A 25251-nucleotide genomic window follows, 5' to 3' on the forward strand; every position below is an offset into this window, starting at 1 on the left:
AAGGGAGGGGTTGGAGCTCCACACTGCAGAGGAAGGGGTGACCCTGGGACCACCTGTTCCACAGAGCCACTGCGATCCGAAGCGCCACATTATCCCAAACGATTCTGAGGCCCTCTGTTGACACAAGCCGGCCGGCTATCAGAGCCTCCCCGATCCCACGGGCTCCTTTTCAACAAACTGCCAAAGGGAGGGAGTGTGAGAGAAGACACTCCAGTCGGCCCAGCCTCGGCTCTTTCGGCTCAGTCATCGATGCCCTGTCTGCCCAACGCTGGTCAAGCTCTGTCAGAACGGACCGAGATAGCGGTGCTTAACCTCTGAGGTGGCGAGACAACTGCAGGAATGCCCAGACCAAACTCCTCCCTCACCCCACCAACAAAACGTTGTCAACCAGATGCTCTGGATGTTTCGGGAACAGAAAGAATCACTCTCTCACTTGATCTTACTCTTGTTCTGTCTCTCATTGCCACTTCGCTACAATACCCGGCAACAACACAAATTGTCATGTGCTTTGTGTGGTGAATTTACATGGTCATTTACTTGCCTGGTTCAAACTAACAACATACAAATTGCCTGTATCCTCCACAACATTGATCTGGAGAGCAGTTGCTGTGCAGTGGCTGATATACCTCCAGGCAATCTCCTACATTATTCATCCCCCCATTACTGCTTAGTTCATTAGGATCCCCATTACAGTGTCTTCCAACAATGTTCACACCCCTTGACTTTTCCACATGTTGTTGTGTTACAGCCTGACTTTAGAAGAGATTCAATTGAGATGTTTTAGTCACTGGCCTACACACAATACGCCGTCATGTCAAAGTGGAAGTATGTTTTTAGTAAATTAATAAAACATCAATAAGTAATCATCCCCTTTGTTATGGCCTAAATAAGTTGAGTAAAAAGTTGCTTAACAAGTCACATAATAAGTTGCATGGACTGGGTGCAATAACAGTGTTTGACATTATTTTTTGAACAACTGCGTATCTGTAAAGTCCCTCAGTCGAGCAGTACATTTGTTAACACTTTACTTGACATCCAGCGTCATAACACATTATAACAAGATCATAACCATGTCTTAATGTCATAAAATCAAATCAAATCAAATGGTATTTGTCACATGCACCGAATACAACAGGTGTAGACTTTACAGTGAAACGTTTACTTACAATCCCTTAACCAACAATGCTTTAAGAGGTAAAAAAAAATACAAATAAGTAGATAATAAAATAGATAAATAAAAAATAAAAGTAACAAATAATTAAACAGCAGAAGTAAAATAAAACAGTGAGGCTATATACAGGGTATTACGGTACAGAGTCAATGTGGAGGCTATATACAGGGTATTACGGTACAGAGTCAATGTGGAGGCTATATACAGGGTATTACGGTACAGAGTCAATGTGGAGGCTATATACAGGGTATTACGGTACAGAGTCAATGTGGAGGCTATATACAGGGTATTACGGTACAGAGTCAATGTGGAGGCTATGTACAGGGTATTATGGTACAGAGTCAATGTGGAGGATATACAGGGTATTACGGTACAGAGTCAATGTGGAGGATATAAACAGGGGGTACCAGTACAGAGTTAATGTGGAGGCTATATACAGGGGGTACCAGTACAGAGTCAATGTGGAGGCTATATACAGGGGGTACCAGTACAGAGTCAATGTGTGGATGCACCGGTTATGTAGGTAGAGTTCAAGTGAATATGTATAGATTATAACAGAGAGTAGCAGCAGTGTAAAAGAGGTGTCTGGCAGCCATTTGATTAAATGTTCAGGAATCTTTTGGCTTGAGGGTAGAAGCTACTACGGAGCCTTTGGACCTCGACTTGGCACTCCGGTACTGCTTGCCGTGCGGTAGCAGAGAGAACAGTCTATGACTAGGGTGACTGGAGTTTTTGACAATTTTTAAGGTCTTCCTCTGACACCGCCTGATATAGAGGTCCTGGATGGCAGGACGCTTGGCCCAATGATGTACTGGGCCGTACGTACTACCCTCTGTAGTGCCTTGTGGTTGGAGGCCGAGTAGATGCCATACCAGGCGGTATTGCAACCAACGCTCTCGATGGTGCAGCTATAGAACCTTTTGAGGATCTGAGGACCCCATGCCTAATCTTTTCAGTATCCTGAGGGGGAATAGGCTTTGTCGTGCCCTCTTCACGATCGTCTTAGTGTGTTTGGACCATGATAGTTACCCTTTAGCTCAGTGTGGTTGTTGCCTGTAATCCAGTTGGGGTATGTACGTACTGTCACTGTGGGGACGACATCATCGATGCACTTCTTGATGAAGCCAGTGACTGATGTGGTGTACTCCTCAATGCCGTCGTAAGAATCCCGGAACATATTCCAGTCTGTGCTAACAAAACAGTCCTGTAGCTTAGCATTAGCTTAATCTGACCACTTTCTTATTGACCGAGTCACTGGTTCTTCCTGCTTTAGTTTTTGCTTGTAAGCAGGAACCAGGAGAATATAATTATGGTCAGATTTGCCAAATGGAGGGCGAGGGAGAGCCTTGTATGCATCTCTGTGTGTGGAGTATAGGTGGACTAGAGTTTCTTTCCCTCTGGTTGCACATTTAACATGCTGATAGATATGAGGTAAAACTGATTTGAGTTTCCCTGCATTAAAGTCCCTGGCCACTAGGAGCGCCACCTCTGGATGAGCGTTTTCCTTTTCCTGTTTGCTTTTGGCCGTATACAGCTCATTGAGTGCTGTCTTAGTGCCAGCATCGGTCTGCTGTGGTATATGGACAGGTACAAAAAATGTAGATGTAAACTCTCTAGGTAAATAGTGTGGTCTACAGCTTATCATGAGATACTCTACTTCAGGCGAGCAAAACCTCGAGACCTCCTGAGATTTCTTGCACCAGCTGTTGTTTACTAATATGCATAGGCCGCCGCCCCTTGTCTTACCAGAGGCCGCTGTTCTATCCTGCCAAAAAAAGCTTAAAACCCGCCAGTTGTATGTTAGTCATGTCGTCGTTCAGCCACGACTCGGTGAAATGATTTTATTATCGATTGATTGTAAGTTGGCTAATAGGACCGATGGTAAAGGCAGATTACCGTCTCGGTGACGGATCCTTACAAGGCACCCGGACGTCATCCACTATACCTCCGTCTTGAGGAACCTTGTCGGGTGTCTGGAGTAAATCTGTCCCATCCGACTCGTTGAAGAAGATGAAGAATTCCTCCAGTACGGGGTGAGTAATCTCTGCCCTGGACATGGTGACAGAAACATTATGTACAAAATAAGTTACAAATAACACGAAAAAACATTCACAAAAGCACAATTGGTTACGGGATCGCAAAACGGTGGCCATCTCCTTTGGCCCCGTTGTTACAGCATTAACAGCTGACATAACTTGTCATAATATGGTCACAACACTGTCATGACCCATAGATTTACACCTGTTTTGACATATATTGTGCTATTTTATGGCTAGTTGTGCCACCTACATAAGAGTGTCAAAACCCACTGTTATTCAAATCTGTTTTTTCCCTGCCAAGAAGTTTCCTTTAATTTGAAAGTTATTTTCTTAAGTCCTTTGTTGTTATTGTAATGAATTCTTTACAGATTTGTTTTTACAGCATATCTTGACCATCCTGTGTCACGTTACTTGGACAAAGAACATATACTTTATGACACTGTCAAGAAGCATTATGACCATCATAATCATATAAGCCAGATAGGCCTATCAGGTACATCCCCTAATACCAAAGAAAATATCAGCATGTAAAGTAGCTAGTTAGCTGTAAAATTGCCTCAACAAACTGGACTATCAATTTAGGAGTCTACAATCTCACCATGTTCAAGCTGCAGATCGATGTGCCTCCCAGAGTGGATCCTGACATTCACAACGACAGGAAAATAGGCATGTTTCAAAACATACTGGCTTTGAGAATGGATTGCATGACGATTAGTTTAGCAACTGCCTGACACAGCATGACAACGCGATTGGTCGACAGTCTGCTGGGTGGGACGTTATACGTTCCTTAATTCATTGGATTCCTATCTCCTTTCTATAATATCTCTGGGAACAGCACCATGCAATTCACCCTGGACTAAAGAGGTAGACAAATAGGGAAAATGTGCTAGACCCTTAACTTACACATTTCTCGAGGTAGAAATATTGCAACAATATGATCAATGGATCATTCCAGAGAAGACATCCTCCCGAGTTATGATGTCGGTCAGTATTGAAATCTGACATGTATATATAGACGTTTTCGCGATCTAAAAGTCGTATTCTTTTTAACTTCCAGTGCAGTGAGATAGACTTTATCACAGTGCTACGTCATATCGGCCGGATTTCTACCTGCTTGAATGCCAATAACTCAGGTACACATGAAACATGAAATGACCCAGGGAATCGATAGAAAATCACTCAGAGATGCACATAAACAATATAACATTCAAAATGGGTGAACCTTTCCTTTAATGTGGTAAATTTAAAAAACATATACAGTACCAGTCAAAAGTTTGGACACCTACTCATTCAAGGGTTTTTATTTATTTATACTATTTTCTGCATTGTAGAATAATAGTGAAGACATCAAAACAATGAAATAACACATTTGAAGAATCTCAAATGTTAAATATATTTTGATTTGTTTAACACTTTTTTGGTTACTACGTGATTTCATATGTGTTATTTCATAGTTTTGATGTCTTCACTATTATTATTATTATTATTATTATGTAAATGTTGAAAGTGCGTGGGCGACGGAGAGAAACAACATGGTGCAGTTTGAGGCCATGTGGCAGAGAGGGATGCGGGCGCTGGAGACGGGGGTGTGAGCAGGTGGGTCTGGGCAGGAATGATGTCGTTGATGTTTGTGTGCGTCGGTATGCTGTTGTTTGCATGTGTATGTTTTGTATGGTTAAAAAATGTATAATAAATCAAATCTAACCCAAAAAAAGATAACATGCCACATGATGCATTGTAATGAATCTAGTTGGGCAGTTATTTAAAAGGCACACTTTGGGGCGGCAGGTAGCCTAGTGGTCAGAGCGTTGGACTAGTAACCGAAAGGTTGCAAGATCCAAACACTGAGCTGACAAGGTAAAAATCGTTCCGCCCCTGAACAAGGCAGTTAACCCGCTGTTCCTAGGCCGTCATTGAAAAAAAATATTTGTTCTTAACTGACTTGCCTAGTTAAATAAAGGTAAAAAAATCAATTATATTCAGCAGCATCTGTTTCCTACCTCTCCTTAGCATTAGGGATTTGTTTTAGAGTATTTAGAGTATTAGAAATGGGAACTAATGGAGAAAGTCGAAGCTTGTAGCGCTGCTTTAGCTGTGACACGTGTAGATTGGCGAGTGATGGGTGAGAAAATACATATTGAATTCAGGCTGTAACTCAACAAATTGTGGAATATATCAAGGGGTATGAATATTTTCTGAAGGAACTGAATGTCTGTTTGAAGTGTATGCAAATAGATTATACAAGTGGTTAGGCATTTTCAACACACAGACCAGATGAGTAGACCATTTCTCCTCGATCATGAAACACTATCGTGTATGTTGTTGATTTTGGTTCTGTGTGTGCAGTTAAGGGCAAGGCGGGCTGCCTTGTTTTGAGCCAGCTGCATCTTTGCTAGGTCTTACTTTGCTGACCCTGACCATATTACTGGACGGTGCATTCGGGAAAGTATTCAGACCCCATGACTTTTTCCACGTTTTGTTACGTTACAGCCTTCTTTTAAAATGGACTTTAAAAAAAACTATCTACACACAATACCCCATAATGACAAAGCAAAAAAAAAATCGAAATTGTTCCAAATTTATTAAAATACAGAACTGAAATATTACATTTACATAAGTACTCAGACCCTTTCGTCAGTACTTTGTTGAAGCATATTTGGCAGCCATCACAGCCTCGAATCTTCTTGGGTATGATAATACAAGCTTGGCACACCTGTATTTGGGGAGTTTATCCCATTCTTCTCTGCAGATCCTCTCAAACTCTGTCAGGTTGGAAGGGGAGTGTTACTGCACAGCTATTTTCAGGTCTCTCCAGAGATGTTTCATCGGGTTCATGTCCAGGCTCTGGCTGGGCCACTCAAGGACATTCAGAGACTAATCCTGATGCCACTCCTGCGTTGTCATGGCTGTGTGCTTAGGGTTGTTGTCCTGTTGGAAGGTGAACCTTCGCCCCAGTCTGAGGTCCTGAGCGCTCTGGAGCAGGTTTTCATCAAGGATCTCTCTGTACTTTGCTTCGTTCATCTTTCCCTCGATCCTGACTAGTGTCCCAGTCCCTGCCACTGAAAAACATCTCCACAGCATGATGCTGCCACCACCGTGCTACACCGTAGGGATGGTGCCAGGTTTACTCCAGATGTGATGCTTGGCATTCAGGTCAAAGAGTTCAATCTTGGTTTCATCAGACCAGAGAATCTTGCTTCTCTTGGTCTGAGAGTCCTTAAGGTGCCTTCTGGCAAACTCCAAGTGGGCTGTCCTGTGCCTTTTACTGGGCTTTTATCCGGCCACTCTACCATAAAGGCTTGATTGGTGGAGGGCTGCAGGGATGGTTGTCCTTCTGGAAGGTTCTCCCATCTCCACAGAATAACTCTGGAGCTCTGCCAGAGTGACCATCGGGTTCTTGGTCACCTCCCTGACCAAGGCCCTTCTCCTCCGATTGCTCATTTAGGCAGGTCGGCCAGCTCTAGGAAGAGTCTTGGTTGTTCCAAACTTCTTCCATTTAAGAATGATGGAGACCACTGTGTTCTTGGGGATCTTCAATGCTGCAGAAATGTTTTGGTACCCTTCCCCATATCTGTGCCTCGACACAATCCTGTCTCGGAGCTCTATGGACAATTCCTTCGACCTCATGGCTTGGTTTTTGCTCTGACATGCACTGTCAGCTGTGGGACCTTATATAGACAGATGTGTGCCTTTCCAAATCATGCCCAATCAATTGAATTTACCACAGATGGACTCCAATCAAGTTGTAAAAACATCTCAAGGATGATCAATGGAAACAGGATGCACCTGAGCCCAATTTCGAGGCTCATAGCATAGGGTCTGAATACTTATGTAAATAAGGTATTTTGATTTTTTTAACACGTGTAGGTTGATGAGGGTAAAAAATATATTTTAGAATAAGGCTGTAACGTAACAAAATATGGAAAAAGTCAAGGGGTCTGAAGACTTTCCGAATGCACTGTATAACATGGTATCGGGACAGCTTGGCTTTTCATAGGCACTACCTCTGTTTGTAATTCCCAAACGCCTGAAGGTACCACGTTCATCTGTACAAACAATAGTACGCAAGTATAAACACCATGGGACCACACAGCCATCATACCGCTCAGGAAGGAGACGCGTTCTGTCTCCTAGAGATGAATGTACTCTGGTACAAAAAGTGCAAATCAATCCCAGAACAACAGCAAAGGACCTTGTGAAGATGCTGGAGGAAACAGGTACAAAAGTATCTATCCACAGTAAAACAAGTCCTATATCGACACAACCTGAAAGGCCGCTCAGCAAGGAAGAAGCCACTGCCCCAAAACCGCCATAAAAAGCCGACTACGGTTTGCAACTGCACATGGGGACAAACATCGTACTTTTTGGAGAAATGTCCTCTGGTCTGATGAAACAAAAATAGAACTGTTTGGCCATAATGACCATCGTTATGTTTGGAGGAAAAAGGGGGAGGCTTGCATCCCAACCGTGAAGCACAGGGGTGGCAGCTTCATGTTGTGGGAGTGCTTTGCTGCAGGAGGGACTGGTGCACTTCACAAAATAGATGGCATCATGGTCGCAAATGGATCTTCCAAATGGACAATGACCCCAAGAATACTTCCACAGTTGTGGCAAATTGGCTTAAGGACAACAAAGTCTAGGTATTCGAGTGACCATCACAAAACCCTGACCTCAATCCTATAGAACATTGGAAAGAACTGAGAAAGTGTGTGCAAGCAAGGATGCCTACAAACCTGACTCAGTTACACCAGCTCTGTCAGGAGGAATGGGCCAGTTCACCCAATTTACCGTGGGAAGATTGTGGAAGGCTACCCGAAACGTTTGACCCAAGTTAAACAATTTAAAGGCAATGCTACCAAATACTAATTGAGTGTATGTAAACTTCTGATCACTGGGAATGTGATGAAAGAAATAAAAGCTGAAATAAATCATTCTCCCTACTATTATTGTGACATTTCACATTCTTAAAATAAAGTGGTGATCCTAACTGACCTAAGACAAGGAATTTGTACTCGGATTAAATGTCAGGAATTGTGAAAAACTGTTTAAATGTATTTGGCTAAGGTGTATGTAAACTTCCGACTTCAACTGTATATCTATTTTTATATGGCCTATCGATTAACGTTACCATTTACCTTGAAACATGTCATCATTCCAAACATTGTACAATGTTGTGTCTCATTGGGCAACTAGGCTATAAATAGGAGCTAAGTGCAATGGTCAGGTCAATCTGAGGAAGACCTCACTCAGCCTGACGTCAACACGTCAGTCACCTGTTTCGCGTCCTGTACAATGGGTGAAAGTGAGCAATAATGGAAGTCAATCTCTACCTTTTTTTGTTGAGTGCTCCAATCCTTCCTACCTTGAATTAGTCTGTTTGGAAGTTTTTCTTGGGAAACCATTTCCATGATTTGAGTCCTTGTTTGGAGCACCCCTCCTTTCCTTTGTTTGCTGAAGCGCAAAGGCCCACCTGAACTATTGGTAAAAAAAAATGGGTCAATGTGCCCTTGAGCAAGGCACTTAACCATAAATCACTCTGGATAACAGCATCTGCTTAATGACTAAAATGTAAATGTTACAGTTGCAGCAGCCTAAAGACGGATTGACTTTAGGACAGGAAGCAGAGCCCTCAGGACTCTACAGTTTCCTTCCCTCCCAGGTGCTTTAACGTATCCTCCCTCTCGGTCTCCATCCCTTCCCCCGCTTTCTCTCTCGCTCTTTCCCTTTCATCTGGAGTAGTGTGGAGAAAGCAACACAGATGAGATGTGTTCATTTGTGCGTGTCAGACAGAAATGCGTGGCATGTCGGCTTGACAGGTTGTAGACGGGTGTGGACAAACATTCTGGAATGCTGAAGCTTGAAAGAGAACTGTGGTAATAGCTATACTAGTGGAAAATAGCCATACTGTACCCTGTACCCATTACTCCTTCTATTAAACATACAAGCACACACACAAACACACAGCCATTTTTCTCTCCCACTCACTCCATTAAAAGCACTCCGTATCTATAGTGGAGCCACTGTGGTCGTTCACTCTTGTTCTCTCTTTCTCTCATTCTCTTGTTCTCTCACTCTCTCGCTCTCGTTCTCTCTCCCCCTCTCTCTCCCGTCCTCTCTCTCGCTCTCTCTCTTGCTCCTTCTCTGGCTCTCTCCCTCCCTCTGGTACATGTGGGTGGAGATCTCTGTAGTGAGCTGATGACCGGCCAGCATCTTTCACCAGCACTACCTGTCAGAGGTGCATTATCCCGTGTCTGTGTGTGTGTGTGTGTGCGTGTGCGTGCGTGCGTGCTCAGAGTGAATTTGTGTGTGTGTTAGTTTTTGTCCTGATACAGATCCTGGGGTGACAATGACATCACCACTAAATAATTATTAGGTCATCTGCAGGCACTAACTCAACATGGCCAACACTGCTATTGGAGGCTAGTCAGGCTAGCCTCAGTTAAAGCCTCTAAAACTTGACAACAAAGAGCCAGATCCCAGATGAGGTTAAACTGGCCAAATACAACCCAATCTTGGGTGTGATCACATTTTGGCCAGCCCTGGGCCAGTTGACAGGGTTTCTTGAAGCCAGAAAATGATTGGCCTAATCCACCGGGTCACAATTTGTCAAAGAGCCGTTGTTGCCAGAAGCGCAATTTTCATAATTCATATTGGACGCAGTAATGTCAGGATGACATTTTGAAATAGTTCTGTTGTCTTCCACAGTGGGAATACGTCCCACAGTGAGTAGAACCGGAGGGTGAGGAGGGCCAAAGAGCTTAGACCTGCAGATCATAGAAAACTGTTGTATCACCTGATAGTAGCAGGGAGAGTAGAGCTTAACTGACAACAGTAACATCTTGTACAGTGGTAGTGCAGTGGCCATACTGTGGGATATCTTCAAAGGGCAGGTCCCTCTACAGTACACAAGTACAGCTCAGGAGAGTGGAGCGTGATTGATTTTGATTCAGTGCTACTCGAGTGAGCAGCGGCTCTCCCCCCTGCCAGGTGTCCATCAGGATAGAGCAGACTAGTTCAGCAGTGCACAGCACCTGCCTGTCTGTCTCCGCAGTACACTGGGAGACTGGGGCTGCATCCCCAGTGGCATCCTATTCCCTATATAGAGCCCTGGGCTCTGGTCAAAAGTAGTGCACTATATAGGGAAATGTAGTGCCATTTGGAACACACTTTGGGCCTCCTTGCCTGCCCTAACTCTCTGTCCAGTAGTCACAGAGGAAGCTCCTATGCTTCCAGGTGTACTGGTCCTAGTCCTTATTGCCCCACTTCACAAATAGCTGTGATTTGACCCCTGTCTGCCAGGCTCACCTTTAGAGCTCTGAGAGGGGTCGGCTGAGCTTGAGTGTCAACCGGAATGTGGGACCAACTCAGGGGCCCGGGATTCCAAGGTGCCATACCTTGATGTAACACACCTCTCTCTCTTGCTCTCTCTCTCTCTCTCTCTCTCTCTCTCTCTCTCTCTCTCTCTCTTTCTCTCTCTCTCTCTTTCTCTCTCTCTCTCTTTCTCTCTCTCTCTCTCTCTCTCTTTCCCGCTTTCACTTTATCACTCAACTATTTCTCAGAACCCCTCGTCAGACACCCCGGGGTGCACACACACACACACACACACACACACACACACACACACACACACACACACACACACACACACAGGACAGAATGTGACTGTATCTCCCTAGTGGATGTGGTTATACCATGTAGTCAGTGGAAACACAGACATGAAGCAGAAACTGCCTGGAGCTCTTTCCCACCTACCTGTCATGCCACTTCACATGTCTACCACAGCAAACAAACACCCAGACAGCGAAGGCCTTTGGAGAGCCAGCGGGGGGACAACACCACGCTTGGGTGGTCTGCCAGTCTCCCTCAACCCTCCTCCTGCAAAGCTGCACCAGTGATGTGTGCTGGCTCCGACCTGCTCTCCATCCCCACATAAGAACCACTTTGCACACAGCGCTATGGCAGAAATGCCTGGATAATGCCTGGATAATTTCACCCAGGGAGGAAAAGGGTGGATATTCAAAGGATTCAAAGGATCCAATGTCATCATCAGACCTCAACCTCCACCCAAATAGTAGAAGATGTGGTTGAGGCTACGCATCATATTTCAATGCCCAGAAAACTGTCAAATGAATAAATTTGTACATGTTTTCAACGGTATAAAACCACCTGTATTCCTTTGTAGTATTGTCAGAGAGAGAGAGAGGAAAGCTTTGACTATGTATTGACTCAGTGAGCATAGCCTTGCTATTGTAGGCAGACCTGGCTCTTTTTTTACCTTTATTTAACTAGGCAAGTCAGTTAAGAACAAATTGTTATTTACAATGATGGCCTAGGAACAGATGGTTAACTGCCTGTTCAGGGGCAGAACGACAGATTTGTACCTTGTCAGCTCGGGGATTTGCACTTGCAACCTTCCGGTTACTCGTCCAACGCTCTAACCACTAGGCTACCCTGCCACTCTCAAGAGAAGACAGGCTATGTGCAGACTGCCCACAAAAGGAGGTGGAAACTGAGCTGAACTTCCTAACCTCCTGCCAAATATATGACCATATTAGAGACACATATTTCCCTCAGATTACACAGATACACAACGGATTTGAAAACAAACCCAATTTTGATAAACTCCCATATCTATTGGGTGAAATGCCACAGTGTGCCATCACAGCAGCAATATTTGTGGCCTGTTGCCACAAGAAAAGGGCAACCAGTGAAGAACAAACACGATCGCAAATACAACCCATATTTGTTTATTTATTTTCCCTTTTGTACTTTGTGTTGTCTTAAGGGTAAAAAATGACCTGTCCCTATGTTTAACAGCAGAGAAAACCTAAACGATATGTTTTCAACTTGGAATTTGATGACTTTTCCTAGAGTGACCCCAGCCTTACAAAAAGTGATACATCGTCTTTGTTCATATTTCCATGAAAGTTGTAGACCCAGCAGTTACACACCACAAAAACCACAAAGACACACACACACGCACACACACACACACACACACACACACACACTGATTGAACTCAGACAAAACTAAAACTTTATTGTGAATGTGCAGCATCTCCCCTCCACGACCCCACACATGACCCAAGTTCACAGACAAAATAAACATAATTTCAGACAAAACAAACATTTCTTGAAAGCATTGTTTACTAATGGGGAATGCAGTCAGAGGCTATAAAAGGTGCTGCAGATGACAGTCCCTCCAGTTCTCTCTTTGCTGAAACCATGAGTGCATGTTTCAGTGCCCAACAGGTCGTAGATCTGATTTTTTCAGATGTCCAGGAGGAACAAGAGAACAACGATTTAGAAGAAGAGCAGGTATCTGAAGAAGAAGATGGGGAAGAATACAACCCAGAGCACGATGCATCATCTTCAGATGAAGAAGAAATCCCCACATTTTTGTCAAAGAACAGCAAAATAACATGGTCCTTGTCACCATATGACAACCAGGGCCAAATGGCAGGACAAATGTCATAAGGATGACCCCAGGGCCCACAAGACATGCAGTTGCCCAGTACATCGCCTCAACATTCTACATGTTCATCACACCAGCCATCGAAAAAAAATCATCCTGGAGATGACAAATTTGGAGGGTTGGCTGAGATCAATGATCGTGAGGACAGGAAGCATACTGGACGACAACCACAACAAATGAGGCGTGAACAACCTGGACAAGGAATTTACAGCTGCAGGAGGATGACTGCCTGCTGGTCCCTGGTCATCTTCCATAACATCATGGATGTGTCCATACAATGCCTTCGTGAAATGGAACAAGATCAACCCTACCTGGATGCCTGATAAGCGGAACAAGAGGAGGGTGTTCCTGGAGCAGTTGGGAAAGGCACTTGTAACCCCACACATTCAATGAAGGGAGCGCCTCCCCCGCACAGCAGCCTCTGCAGCACTTGTGAAAGCTGTTCAGGGGGCTGAATCTTGTCCTGATCCACCTGAGGCTGCAGCTGGGGCAGGCAAGAGGAGGAGATGACAATTCTGCCCCCAAAGAAGGACTGTAAAACAAATACTATGTGCTGCACATGTGAGAAATACATCTGCAAAGTCCATGCACACACACTTGCATATTGTCCTACATGTGCTAAATAGAGTTGATTGATTTATGTTCTTCACATTTTTGTTTTGTATCTATTATCTTATTTTATTCTTATTTATTGTTGTTGTTTATACACCTTGTGGGTGGGGACAATGGTTAAAAAAATGGGTGAAGACTAGTATTTTGTAATTTAATTCCTCATTGTACAGTATATACGAATATGTCACTATGTTGCCAAAAAGGTTAAGGAATGTTGTTGTTTCCCTTCAATAAAATGCATTCAAAACTACTTTCTGCATATTTCCGCTACTTTCTTAGGCTGTACAAGTGCTATCTATTGCTAAAAAGTTCATGTTTACACCTATGCAGTACCTTTAGCAATAATAATAATAATAAACCTCTACTTTAGTAAATAAACAATTATAACTGTTGTGGTGTAATAAAAAACTAGTGGTGTCCACTGGTTAAATGCAGTCTTTCTGCATTGTGAAAAGGGAAAACCCAGATATTCACAAAGTTTGTGATGAATGACAGGTTGTTTCTTCATGCAAAATAGATTTGGGGTTTAAAATTCAATTAAGCTGCTATATCTTAGGGTATGAGTGAAGGCGGGTCATTTTTTTACCCTAAGGTAAAAAATACCTTGCTCAGACCTTGCGGGCGGGTCCTGCAAAACTGCGGTACACACAGAGAGAGAGAGAGAGAGAGAGAGAGAGAGAGAAAGAGAAGTGGGAGCCAGAGAGAGAGGGAGCAAGTGAAACAGAAAGAGACAGGAACTGGGGGAGGACTGACTAGGGTCAGTAAAGACAGTCATAACGGAGACTGAGAGTGATTGAAATAGGATTAGAGGAGACCGGCTCAAGAAGAGCTAAAGCATCGCCATTGTTAAACCTGGGCTTCACAGGGACTGTCTCTGTCACATCAAAGCCTCACCAACCAGTCCTGGAAGAGGTGATGCCAGCATGGTGTCCACACACACATACACAGCTCATGTACAGCTTGTATTCGCTGTTTATTTCCAAAATGTTCCATTATGGGCTAGATGCATGATACTACCTTTTCTTTGTGGGGTATTTTTGGATCACAGACAGGATGCATTGATGAACCATCTTTAACATTTAATGAGACGAGCCATGATTAGTTGGCAACCAGAAGCGAGTGTCTCCTGGTCCCAGTGGACCTAAACAAAGTTATAATGATAACTTTCCCCAACTGCATGCCAATAGGAGGCCTTTTTAACTGGTTCCCAGAACGAGCCGACTGCACACACACACACAGACATACAAATAAACACACTCTTGCCTACACAACCAGACATGCAAAAAAAAACATGCACACGTTGATCAGTGCAACTTTAACAGTATACATTTTATAATTGATGTGTAACTTCATTGAGTTAGTTGTGAAAATGTAAAGCTCGGATAACCTTTCCAATGTCTGCTCTGTTGAACCCTATTCACAAGTTACACGCTCACAGAGAGAGCTCCACTGTCACGACTCCCGCCGAAGTCGGTCCCTCTCCTTGTTCGGGCGGTGTTCGGTGGTCGACGTCACCGGTCTTCTTGCCATCGCCGCTCCACCTTTCATTTTCCATTTGTTTTGTCTTGTTTTCCGGCACACCTGGTTTACATCCCCTCATCACTCTACGTGTATATTATCCTCTGTTCCCCCCATGTCTGTGTGTGGTATTGTTCGCGCGTTATGTGTGTAATGCTACAGGCTGGTTTTGCGCCGGGTATTGTTGTAACCAGTGGTTTTGTTATTTTGTACCTATTTGTGTGATTTGTGCGCTATTGCTTTTTCCTTGGGCCGGAGTGTTGTGACGCAGTTGCGTCCGGCTGTTTTCCTCTGCCTGACTTAAGTGTGCCTGTTCACTCATCTCTGCTCTCCTGCACCTGACTTCCTTTGACCAGTTGTGCACACTCTGACATCCACACTCATTATTACCATTGTGTCTTGGGTAATTATGCAACAAAAAAATGTCATCAAAGCATATTTGTCACATGCACAGGATACAGCAGGCGTAAACGAATGAGTGAAAGGCTTTACTTTGTAAGCTTTTTCCTCAATAGTGCAACATCAATAAAATAAAACAATTGTGCTTTGAGTATATCAATGCCAATCTTTTTGAATCCAGTCTTTTCTATTGCTCTTGGGAGACGCCCTCAAATTCTCTCAGTGATTACAAATCCCTGTTGATATTTCTTACCACAAGTTCCCTTCTGTAGCTCTGTGTCCCTAATGGCACACTATTCTCTTAATAGGACACTACATTTGACCCAGTCTAATTGGGAATAGGGGCCATTTGGGACGTAACCACAGTCAAATTATCCTGCGCCTCCATCCCATCAAGACAACAGTCTGATTGGTATCCAGGAGGCTGAGTGTCAGGCTGTAGTTTTCCTCTTTGTGCTCATCAGTTCATAACTGCCACCCACCCCACTGTAGCATGCAGTAAATAGAGTTTCCACTGTGCTTTGAGAAATGGCACAATTATCCCCCGCTGGTGAAATATGGTCCGGAAGCTGCACACTTCCCTATTTACTGAGAGAGAAGCTCAATTTCCTACGCACACACACAAGGGCATGTACAGGCACGCACGCATACACACAGGAACAAACACACACACACACAGGCAGGCAGGCACACACACACACACACACACACACACACACACACACACACACAGAGAGCTGACTGATGCAGTCATCCTCTAGTCCACACACAGTCCATAATGCTGAGTTTTTGCCGCAGCGAGTCATAGTGCAGTTGTTTGATTAATGGGAGAGATGAAGTGGTAGTAGACATTCCCGATGTGTTAACTTCCGCTATTTATTTCCCAACAGCGGTAATGGTTATCAAGAGAGCATTCGTGGCTCGCTACATTTATTTATTGAATAGGCCAAGTGGGGGTTAGAGAATTGAGAGAGGACAAATAGCCTACTGCAATGGTAATAGCATTACTGAATTCTAAGAATATTCCAGATGTTGTTTTGTTCTAGAAACATTCCGCCTAGTCATTCTAAAATGTTACTCTGCTTCGCCAAATGTTGTTATGAACCGTTGATTAATTTTTTGACAGTACATTTTTGTCCAATTTAAGACTGGTAGTTATAGAGGAATGGAAAAAATGGAGGATGCACTTTAAATGCTTGATGTCTATTTGAGTGATGTCATGCCTAGACTAAGGTCATAAAGCCAGTCTAGTGTAATACTAAAATGCTCTGTCATCTCTTTTCTCTTCACAGATATGGAAAAATTGTGTCAACCAAGGCGATCCTGGACAAGAACACCAACCAGTGCAAAGGTACGTCACCAAGGTCACTGTATCCCAAATGGCACCCTATTCCCTACGCAGTGCACATGCTGAGCCTTGTGTTAGCCACGGGAGCCTTCTGTCTGCCACCGTCCGTGGCGTGACGATCACTCTTCAAAGCAGATGTTGTCATAGGAAGGGTTTGGAGCCAAGCCCTGGCATAAACATAGACCTCAGTCAAGGAAGCGCCTGCATGTTGTAAATCAATGATTTAGCAGGTAGTGCTAGCTGGAGGAAGGATGGAGGTAAACAACTAGTCCTTGTGATGAAGCTCGCTCGCTGGAAGGACGTCAGAGGATAGGCAGTTGTTGTGCAACCCCTCCCTAGCTACAGTACGTCTCCGTCCACTCTTTTTATGTCCTCCTCTTTCCTGGAAAACAGCATTAGCCTGTGCTGTCTGTATGCTCGCTATGAACGTAATGTTGACACAGCAAACCGAACGATGGGGCTGTGATAGTAGCAGGTCATATTCGGAATGCTACTCAAGTATACATATCCAATGAGAAGGCTAACAGGCAAGTACGGTTCAGTTAAACATTGAATACTATCCCTCTCGTCTTACGTCTCAAGTATACATATCCAATGAGAGGCTAACAGGCAAGTACGGTTCAGTTAAACATTGAATACTATCCCTCTCGTCTTACGTCTCAAGTATACATATCCAATGAGAGGCTAACAGGCAAGTACGGTTCAGTTAAACATTGATTACTATCCCTCTCGTCTTACCTCTCAAGCTATTTGTAGAGCTATGCTCCAGCCCTGCTCCAGCCGAGCTGCTACAGTACTGTAAGTATAATACAGTACTTTTCCTTTTGTTCATTCTCCTCTTAAGCCTGTTGCACACTCTACGCTAACGGCAGCTCCATCGCTCTGTTTGTGTAGAGTGTGTAGAGCCCTTTAATGGCTAAAGCCAGCCTTAGTCTTGGAGGAGGAGAAAAAAACCCTGATTAGTCTGGTACTTGCCCCAAGGTGTCTGGCAGCACTGTTTAAGCGCTATTGAACTTCCATCAATACTTTTAATTGCTTTTTGCAGCTTCCTCACTCAGTAACGCGGCCCCCTTCAAGGTGAAGCTGCCTTCCTAGCCATCCTTACCTGGATAGATCCCACCTGTTGTGGTCCGGGTCAAATGTGGAGGCTGGAAAACCCTCAGATAGGCTTAACCGCCTTTGTGTGGGGCGGCAGGTACCCTAATGGTTAACAGCTTTGGGCCAGTAACCGAAAGGTCCCTGGTTCGAATCCCCGAGACGACTTTGTGAAAAATCTGTCGATGTGCCCTTGAGCAGGGCACTTAACCCTAATTGCACCTGTAAGTCGCTCTGGATAAGACTGTCTGCTAAATTACTACAATGTTAATGTGTTGCTGGTGACTCATGTAGGCCATCACAAGTCAGCCTGTTCCCCTTGTTAGGAAGATGGACGGACCCAGAGGATTGAGCGATTATAAGGGTGCACCAGAGGTGAGAAGTAAATTGCAGATGAAGTAGAGTCTCTCTGTGTCCAGGCACTGGCCTGGTGAGTTATGATCTGAAGGGCCAGGCACTCGGCTCTGCGCTCACGGGTGTGGGAGACTAGTTTCCCATACCTCACCCGCCTGGAATGCAGCGATGCCAAGAGCCAAGTATAAGCGTCTGTATTTTATGAGTGGAAATGATGGTCCAGCCCTGAGAGAGAGACAGAAAGAGACACAGAAGTAGAGAGAGAGAGAGAGAGTAATGGTCTCGTCAGAAGCCATGTGTTTCTGTATAAAGGCAAATCTCTGGCATACTCCTTTCATGTAACCTATGTCTCTGATCACTATTGACAGCCAGGGCCTCATTCCTTTCATACTGATGTTGAAATACATGTGCAATATATTTCAGATTTTCGAGAGCTTGACACAGAGGGCCTGTGTTTTTTTTTTCTTCTTGACCCCTGACCAGCATTTATTTTTTTATTATTGTCTTCTAGTGAGAGACCAATGTTGTAGCATACCCCTAGATCTTTTTATGATAACATCAATGTTCAGAGGTTACTCTAGTCTACACAATCTGCTTCTAAATAGATTTGTTACTTTCAAATGATGCTCTCTCATCCTCTCCATCCTTGTAAAGGTGAACGCATTTCCCCTCAAAGAGAAGCAGGAAGGCATGGGTCAGAGCAGGCTTCATGTCTGTCATAAAAAAAAGAGCACCGCGTCGCCCTGATCCGGTATCACTTTGTTTTCAGTCTCTGCCCTTTTGACCTGGCGCTTGTTTAAATGTCAGAAGCAGTGCTTTTTTTTTTAGCACCGTGGCACCATCAGACAGACAGCGAACCGGCAACAAGCCGGGCCAATTCCCTCTTCCTCCTATCCTGTGTTATTTGTATTTAGTTCAGCTCAGTGAGCGTGCAGTAAAGCGTGAGAAAAGGGGAAGGTGCAAGAGGTCAGCAACCAGTCATCTCTGGGAAGGGTGAAGAAAATGTGAGATGCACTGAGAGAAAAGAGTGGGAGATCAACCTGTTTGTTGTAGGGAGACAGAGATGTGTGGGTCACTGTACAAGTGTCACACACAAATACACACACAAATGCACGCATGGTCCATGATTGCCATAGTGCCGGAATAGCAGCCTAGGTACTCCTGTAAAAATGGTAAATATTCATAATTTTTTTGGTACTTTTGATAGCATTTTTTTTTTTCTAAATGTTTGTTTTTGTTAGCTAATTTGTTAGCCATCGGCATGGTATGACTGGAAAATCAGTTGGTTTCACCTAACTAATGTGTCACTGTCATCAAGAAGCTCAGCTAGCTATCTTGCTAACAAACTAGCTCGATACAGTATGTTTTGATTTGAAGTAAGGGGATAGTGTTTGGAGAATGGAAGACTCGTTGAAGATGCAGAGGTTGAAGTTTTGAGCAGTTTTCTCCAGTGGTTAGTGTGCTTTTGTGGAGGCTGTCGTGTTTTCACCCAGTTGGGTACAACACACCGGGAGTGGGGAAGTTCTACCCATGGAGTTTAACTTCAATGACTTTTACTGAGAAGCACTGCTTCAGAGATGGCACTGGCCAGGCTGCCCTGATGAACAGCTCTGGACCAGTCTAAAACCGCCCTTGATGTGTGACCACCCTCCTGTTCATCTGCCTCTATTGTAGCCTTCCTCCTGACGCTGACTGCTCAAGCCATGAATTAACTACCCTGCCTGCCATTATCCAGATTAGGGGAGGGTTTGGCCGGGGGGGGGGGGGGCTTTACTTGGCTCATTGTGCTCTTGTGGCGGGCCTGGCGCCTGTGGGCTGACTGCCGTCAGGTGAACAGTGTTTCCTCTGACACATTGGTGCGGCAAGTTCCGGGTGAAGTGGGAGGGTGGTAAGAAGCGTGGTTTGGTGGGTCATGTTTCGGAGGATGCCTGACTCGACCTTCACCTCCCTGAGGGGGTAAAATGCACACAAAAAGATGATTGAAAATGAAAATAGAGGTCTTTGGCGTTGAAATGAGAATGCAGAAAATAGCCTCGTACCTACTGTAAAATATGCTGGTGGATCATTGATGCTATGGGGCTGTTTTGCCTCCAATGTTCCTGGGGCCCTTGTTAAAGTCAACGACAGGACATTTTAGTCAAAAACCTGGTGGGCTCTGCTAGGGGGCTGAAACTTGGACGCAAGCGGATCTTCCAGCAAGACAATAACCATAAGCACACATCAAAATACACAAAGAAATTGTTAATTGGCCACAAAATCAACATTTTGAACGCTACCTTTTTGAGAAAAAAAAATATTACAGAATCAGACAGAATCTCTTTCTCTGCCAATTGTATTAGTAGAAAATAATATAATTTATCTTTTTTGCATACAATAAAGCTCAGTATTTGAATCATTTATTTTATATAATTATTTTTGCCGAATTTATCAAGGGTGTCAATAATTTCAGACCCCATGATAAACCCTTGCAAAGAGTGCACAATCACATTGAGTACAGCCTCTCCTCTCCCCCACACACAGCCTACACCCCCAGCCACACACTCATCCATCTGCCTTAGGACTCTATGGCTCCTGCAGCAACCAGGACCAGATCTATCAATCCTCCGCCTGCCAAGATTCACAGCGTGGCTGCCTTTCACCTCTGCATCTTCCCATCGCTGACTCACACCCTGGACTAACCGCAGAGCAATGTGAACAGGAAGTTGTCAAAGGCTTAAGGGTCGTCAAGCTCTGTGGGTAAGAGGGGAGGCATTCTCTCTCTTTCTCTCCCTCTATTGTTCCCTCTGGTTCCCTTTGGATGTTTCTCATTTAGTAGGAGTGAGATACGGGTTAGCTTCATCTGAGGATCTGGGGGAACCGAAGCCACTAATTTGCCATCCGGAGGCCACAAGGGCCTCTTAAAAGCTTGAAAAAGGCAGCTCAGGCATTTGAAAGAAAGCAGGGGCTGGCCGAATGGAGACATTTTATATTTTCCTCTATGAGCCCCGAGGCAGAGGAAATGACCTCAGACCTTTAAAGGACCTCCGTTTCCTCCGCCAGGAGATAAAGCCGCTGAGGCTGAGATTCACCAAGCCCGCCTGCCGGCGCGACACCGCACTGGATTGTGGGAAATTAGATGAGACGATTGGCTCCCACGACTTTGTTCTCTTCTCAGCTGCCTGTTGTTGTTCCTCAATAGCTAGGTTTCCATCCAATTTGCGACAGATTTTCATGCGAATATTCAAAAATCTGCAACAGCTCAACAGGGTGCAGGTAGACAACCTACACTATGAGATTATTATGGATAAGAGCAATATTATTTTTATTTGTCAAATGGCAGCAAACATCGATCATCACGTCACAAGAATAAGACCCTCAATATTTATTGGAAAGGAGCATCAAGCTCATCACGTGCACTTTCACCACCCTGTGAAGTTAATCATAACTTATTTCATTTGTTGCCTAATAAAATGCGTGGTTTCCTGAGTTGTAGTGGGGGGACCACACAAACATATCATTGCGTGACTCCAACTTTACTTCAATGTGATGGTTATTATATCATATTTAATCATTAACGCGTTTCCACCGCAATTTCTCCCATAATTAATTTTACTGACACAAAAAGATACCACCGTGTCTCACGAACAAACTGTCTGTCGGCGTTTATTACATTTTACCGGCATATCCTGTTTCCATCAGCCCGGTTGTGACTTTTTTTCATGCATCAGGTAACCTGGTAACCACATAACCTGTCATCAAGTGTATTTATATTGGTCCTCTGTAGCTCAGTTGGTAGGGTATGGTACTTGCAATGCCAGGATAGTGGGTTTGATTCGCGGGAACACACGCACATAAAATCTACGTGTGTATGGCTTTGGATTAAAGCGTCTGCTAAAAAAGGCATATGTTATTACATTAGATTATAATTAAATCCACATGGTAATTACATAGAAGGTACACTACACAATATCACAAGGCACTTCAATAATGTACTTTCAAGGATTTGCAAACAAACTCCCGATAACCCTGCTGGCGTCTTGCTGTGAAATAATTAGAGGTTTTAATGAAGGTTCATTTCCAACACACGGTCATTATTCCTTGTGTGCGTAATAACAATTGTAGTGATATAGCAAACGGGTACCTTTTGCCTAATGATCCTGTAGAAAATATACAGTATATAAAGTAGGGCATCACTGTCTAGGCTTGACCATTACAATGGCCTGCATCCATACACTAACCCCCTAGCACAGAATGACCCTTTAATGGAGAAATATCTGCCATGTTAGGCCCTATAAAGAGAGATTTATGGCTACATTGAAGGCTGAGTGTAGTATTGCATGATGCCGAGCATAAAGGAGAATTGATGAATGGGGTTGCGCTCTCCAAAAAGCCCTGTTTCGGATTGTCCCGTATGGCTTTTCGGGGAAGTGGAGAGAGAGCAAGGCAAGTGATTGCTGTTTGCATCCATTATTGGTTTCTCATTAGAGTGGCCGACATATAAACATTTGTCTATGTTGTACACGATGCCGGCGTAATTAAGGATTCTCTCCATAGCCCCTCTGCCCTTTGAAAGTGAATTATGTGCAGATGAGAATCTCAACTGAAGTGTGGCCAGCAGCAGACCTCTTCCAAAATGCCTCTCTCTCCCCAAAAGCGATTCCAGAACGAGGCGAGCTATGTAGAAATGAGAGAGGCAGGGAGAGAGACCGTTAGCCTTTCCCCTGTTCGCATGTGTATTAATGACCTTAATTAGTAATCGCAATGGGAGTATTCCATTAATTGGGTGGCGTCCAGCACGCAAACCTCAATGTGTTGCACTCATAATCCATTCATTTTGTTTTTCTGCAGAGCCTCACACAGCTCAAGCCCCCCTTCTCCCTTCCCCTTCCATCTCCCATTCCTGTAAGCCAAGGCGCTCTCTCGCCTTCCAAGTTGGCTGCTCACCAAGCTGGCGTCTGATTGGGCGAGCACGTCGTAAATGGAACCCGGCCACCACATTCCTCAAACAGTGACCTTTTGTCCCCCCTCCACTTCCTGTGCTGCTCCCGTTGGCAGTGTGGTCTCCGCTTCACTTCCAGTCCAGGCCAGCCGGGAGACCAATGCCCCGGGGGACAACAGCACAGTCTCCGTGCCATAAGCCCTGAGCTCTGACACCATCCTTGCTTGTGTTCTATGTCGGTTCCATCCTTATACAACTCTGTTGGGCTCTCTCCCCTCCCAGTCCATTGACAAATGGCCTTGAGGGCTATCATTCGAGGGCGTATCTATCACCATTTTTTATCAGAGAGCAACCGTCGCTGGTGTGGTAACCACAATGAGGGCATCGGCCTTCCCCTGACCTGCCAGGAGTTCGGGGGTTCACCCCTGCATCTTCCTGAGTAATGATCATATCCTTGATTAGTTAAGGAAGGAATAAATCAAAAATGCATGAATAAGGGTAGATGGGGGCGGCTTGGCTGTTCCTCATGAATTAATCAGAGCTGGGGGACAAAGAGGGCCGCACTTAAAAAAATACAGGAACACTTTGTCCTTGTCATGATTTTAATGTTTGTCTCTGCCTGGGAGATTTATTTTTTGGGGGCCCTTCTTGATTTTTCATTGATCTATGCTTTGTTCAAATATTTGCTCTGTCTGCCCATCTTTGTACAATCTGCTGAGGTGATTATGTTGCTGTTGCTGCATCAACAATCAGGCAGACCTGGATGTACATGTAGCAGAAAATGGCACTGTCTGTATGTGAATTGTACCTCTACAACTCACAGCTTTGTAGGCTTAAGTGCCCACTCTGGTTCTCACCTTTCCATGTATTATGCCACTGTTTAAAGCCAGGTCTCTTGACATTCTAGCCTATGACCTAAATTACTTACATCGTCAAATGAAATGTCATGCATGAAGTAGCATGAATTAGAAGTTATGCATGAAGTAGCCCTCAAGCTCCTGAGTGGCGCAGCGGTCTAAGGCACTGCATCTTAGTGCAAGAGACGTCACTACAGTCCCTGGTTTGAATCCAGGCTGTATCACATCCGGCCGTGATTGGAAGTTCCATAGGGCGGCGCACAATTGGCCCAGCATCGTCCGGGGTTGGCCCGTGTAGACCATCACACTAGACCTACCACATGACTGCATACAGTACGTACACATACATTACATTACCAAAAGTATGTGGACACCTGAACGTCGAACATCGCATTCTGAAATCATGGGCATTAATATGGTGTTGGTCCCCGCTTTGCTGCCAAAACAGCCTCCACTCTTCTGGGAAGTCTTTACACTAGATGTTGGAACGTTGCTGAGGGGACTTCCATTCAGCCACAAGAGCATTAGTGGGGTCGGGCACTGATGTTGGGAGATTAGGCCTGTCTCGCAATCGGCATTACAATTCATTCCAAAGGTATTCGATGGGGTTGAGGTCAGGGCTCTGTGCAGGCAGTCAAGCTCTTCCAACCAATCTCGACAAACCATTTCTGTATGGACCTCACTTTGTGCACGGGGCCATTGTCATACTGAAACAGGTTAGGGCCTTCCCCAAACTGTTGCCACCAAGTTGGAAGCACAGAATTGTCTAGAATGTCATTGTTTGCTGTAAGCATTAATTAAGATTTCCCTTTACTTTCCAAGATTTCCATTCACATTTCCATTCATCACTAATTACTCCAGAGAACGCGTTTCCAATGCTCCATAGTCCAATGTTGGCGAGCTTTACACCACTCCAGCCAACGCTTGGCATTGTGCATAGTGGCTTGTGTGCAGCTGCTCTGCCATGGAAACCCATTTCATGAAGTTCCCGAACAACAGTTATTGTGCTGACGTGGCTTCCAGAAGCAGTTCGTGTTTTGCCAGAGGATCCATCTTAAAGGTAGACTCAGCAAAATGAAATAGATGCTCAAGGTAAACCACATAGTGGGCCAATTTCCGCAACAACTAAGGGCATTGAAGAGCTGGTTTGGTGCTACCAGGCTCTAGCAGCGTGAAGCGAGCTTGTGCACTTGCACAGGTACTGTGTGTGACTGTGAGAGCAAAGTGTTGCATCTCGCTCATCTCTATCTGCGGTGTTGCTTGTGACAACGTAATTTAGCTGAGTCTACCTTCAACAACCTTTTGACAAGTAATGAACACCTTGCAGGTCTCTGCCCCCCTCCCTCTCAAGAGCTCTTCAGATGATGCACCCAACACATCTCGGTTACGCTATTAAGCTAACAAGATAATGTAATTACTGTGTATTACCGTGTAACTGAGTGGCGCAAACAATTACACATCTGAA

General features: G+C 44.5%; 1 protein-coding gene across 7 annotated transcripts in view; it reads left to right on the forward strand.

Moving 5' to 3' along the window:
• The window catches only part of LOC110496032 (RNA binding motif, single stranded interacting protein), a 276061-nt gene that overhangs the window by 88662 nt on the left and 162148 nt on the right, over positions 1-25251 (forward strand). For 6 of the 7 annotated variants that reach the window (XM_090208428.1, XM_090208424.1, XM_090208425.1 and 3 more), the window contains one exon: positions 16507-16565. In XM_090208428.1, the coding sequence (XP_090064554.1) occupies positions 16507-16565 (59 nt within the window). Of the gene's footprint in view, positions 1-16506; positions 16566-25251 lie in introns of those variants that run through there. The other variant, XM_090208430.1, reaches the window with a different exon arrangement.

The sequence above is a fragment of the Oncorhynchus mykiss genome, chromosome 18 (assembly GCF_057628025.1).
Source record: "Oncorhynchus mykiss isolate SJ-2025 chromosome 18, ASM5762802v1, whole genome shotgun sequence".
Lineage (NCBI taxonomy): Eukaryota > Metazoa > Chordata > Actinopteri > Salmoniformes > Salmonidae > Oncorhynchus > Oncorhynchus mykiss.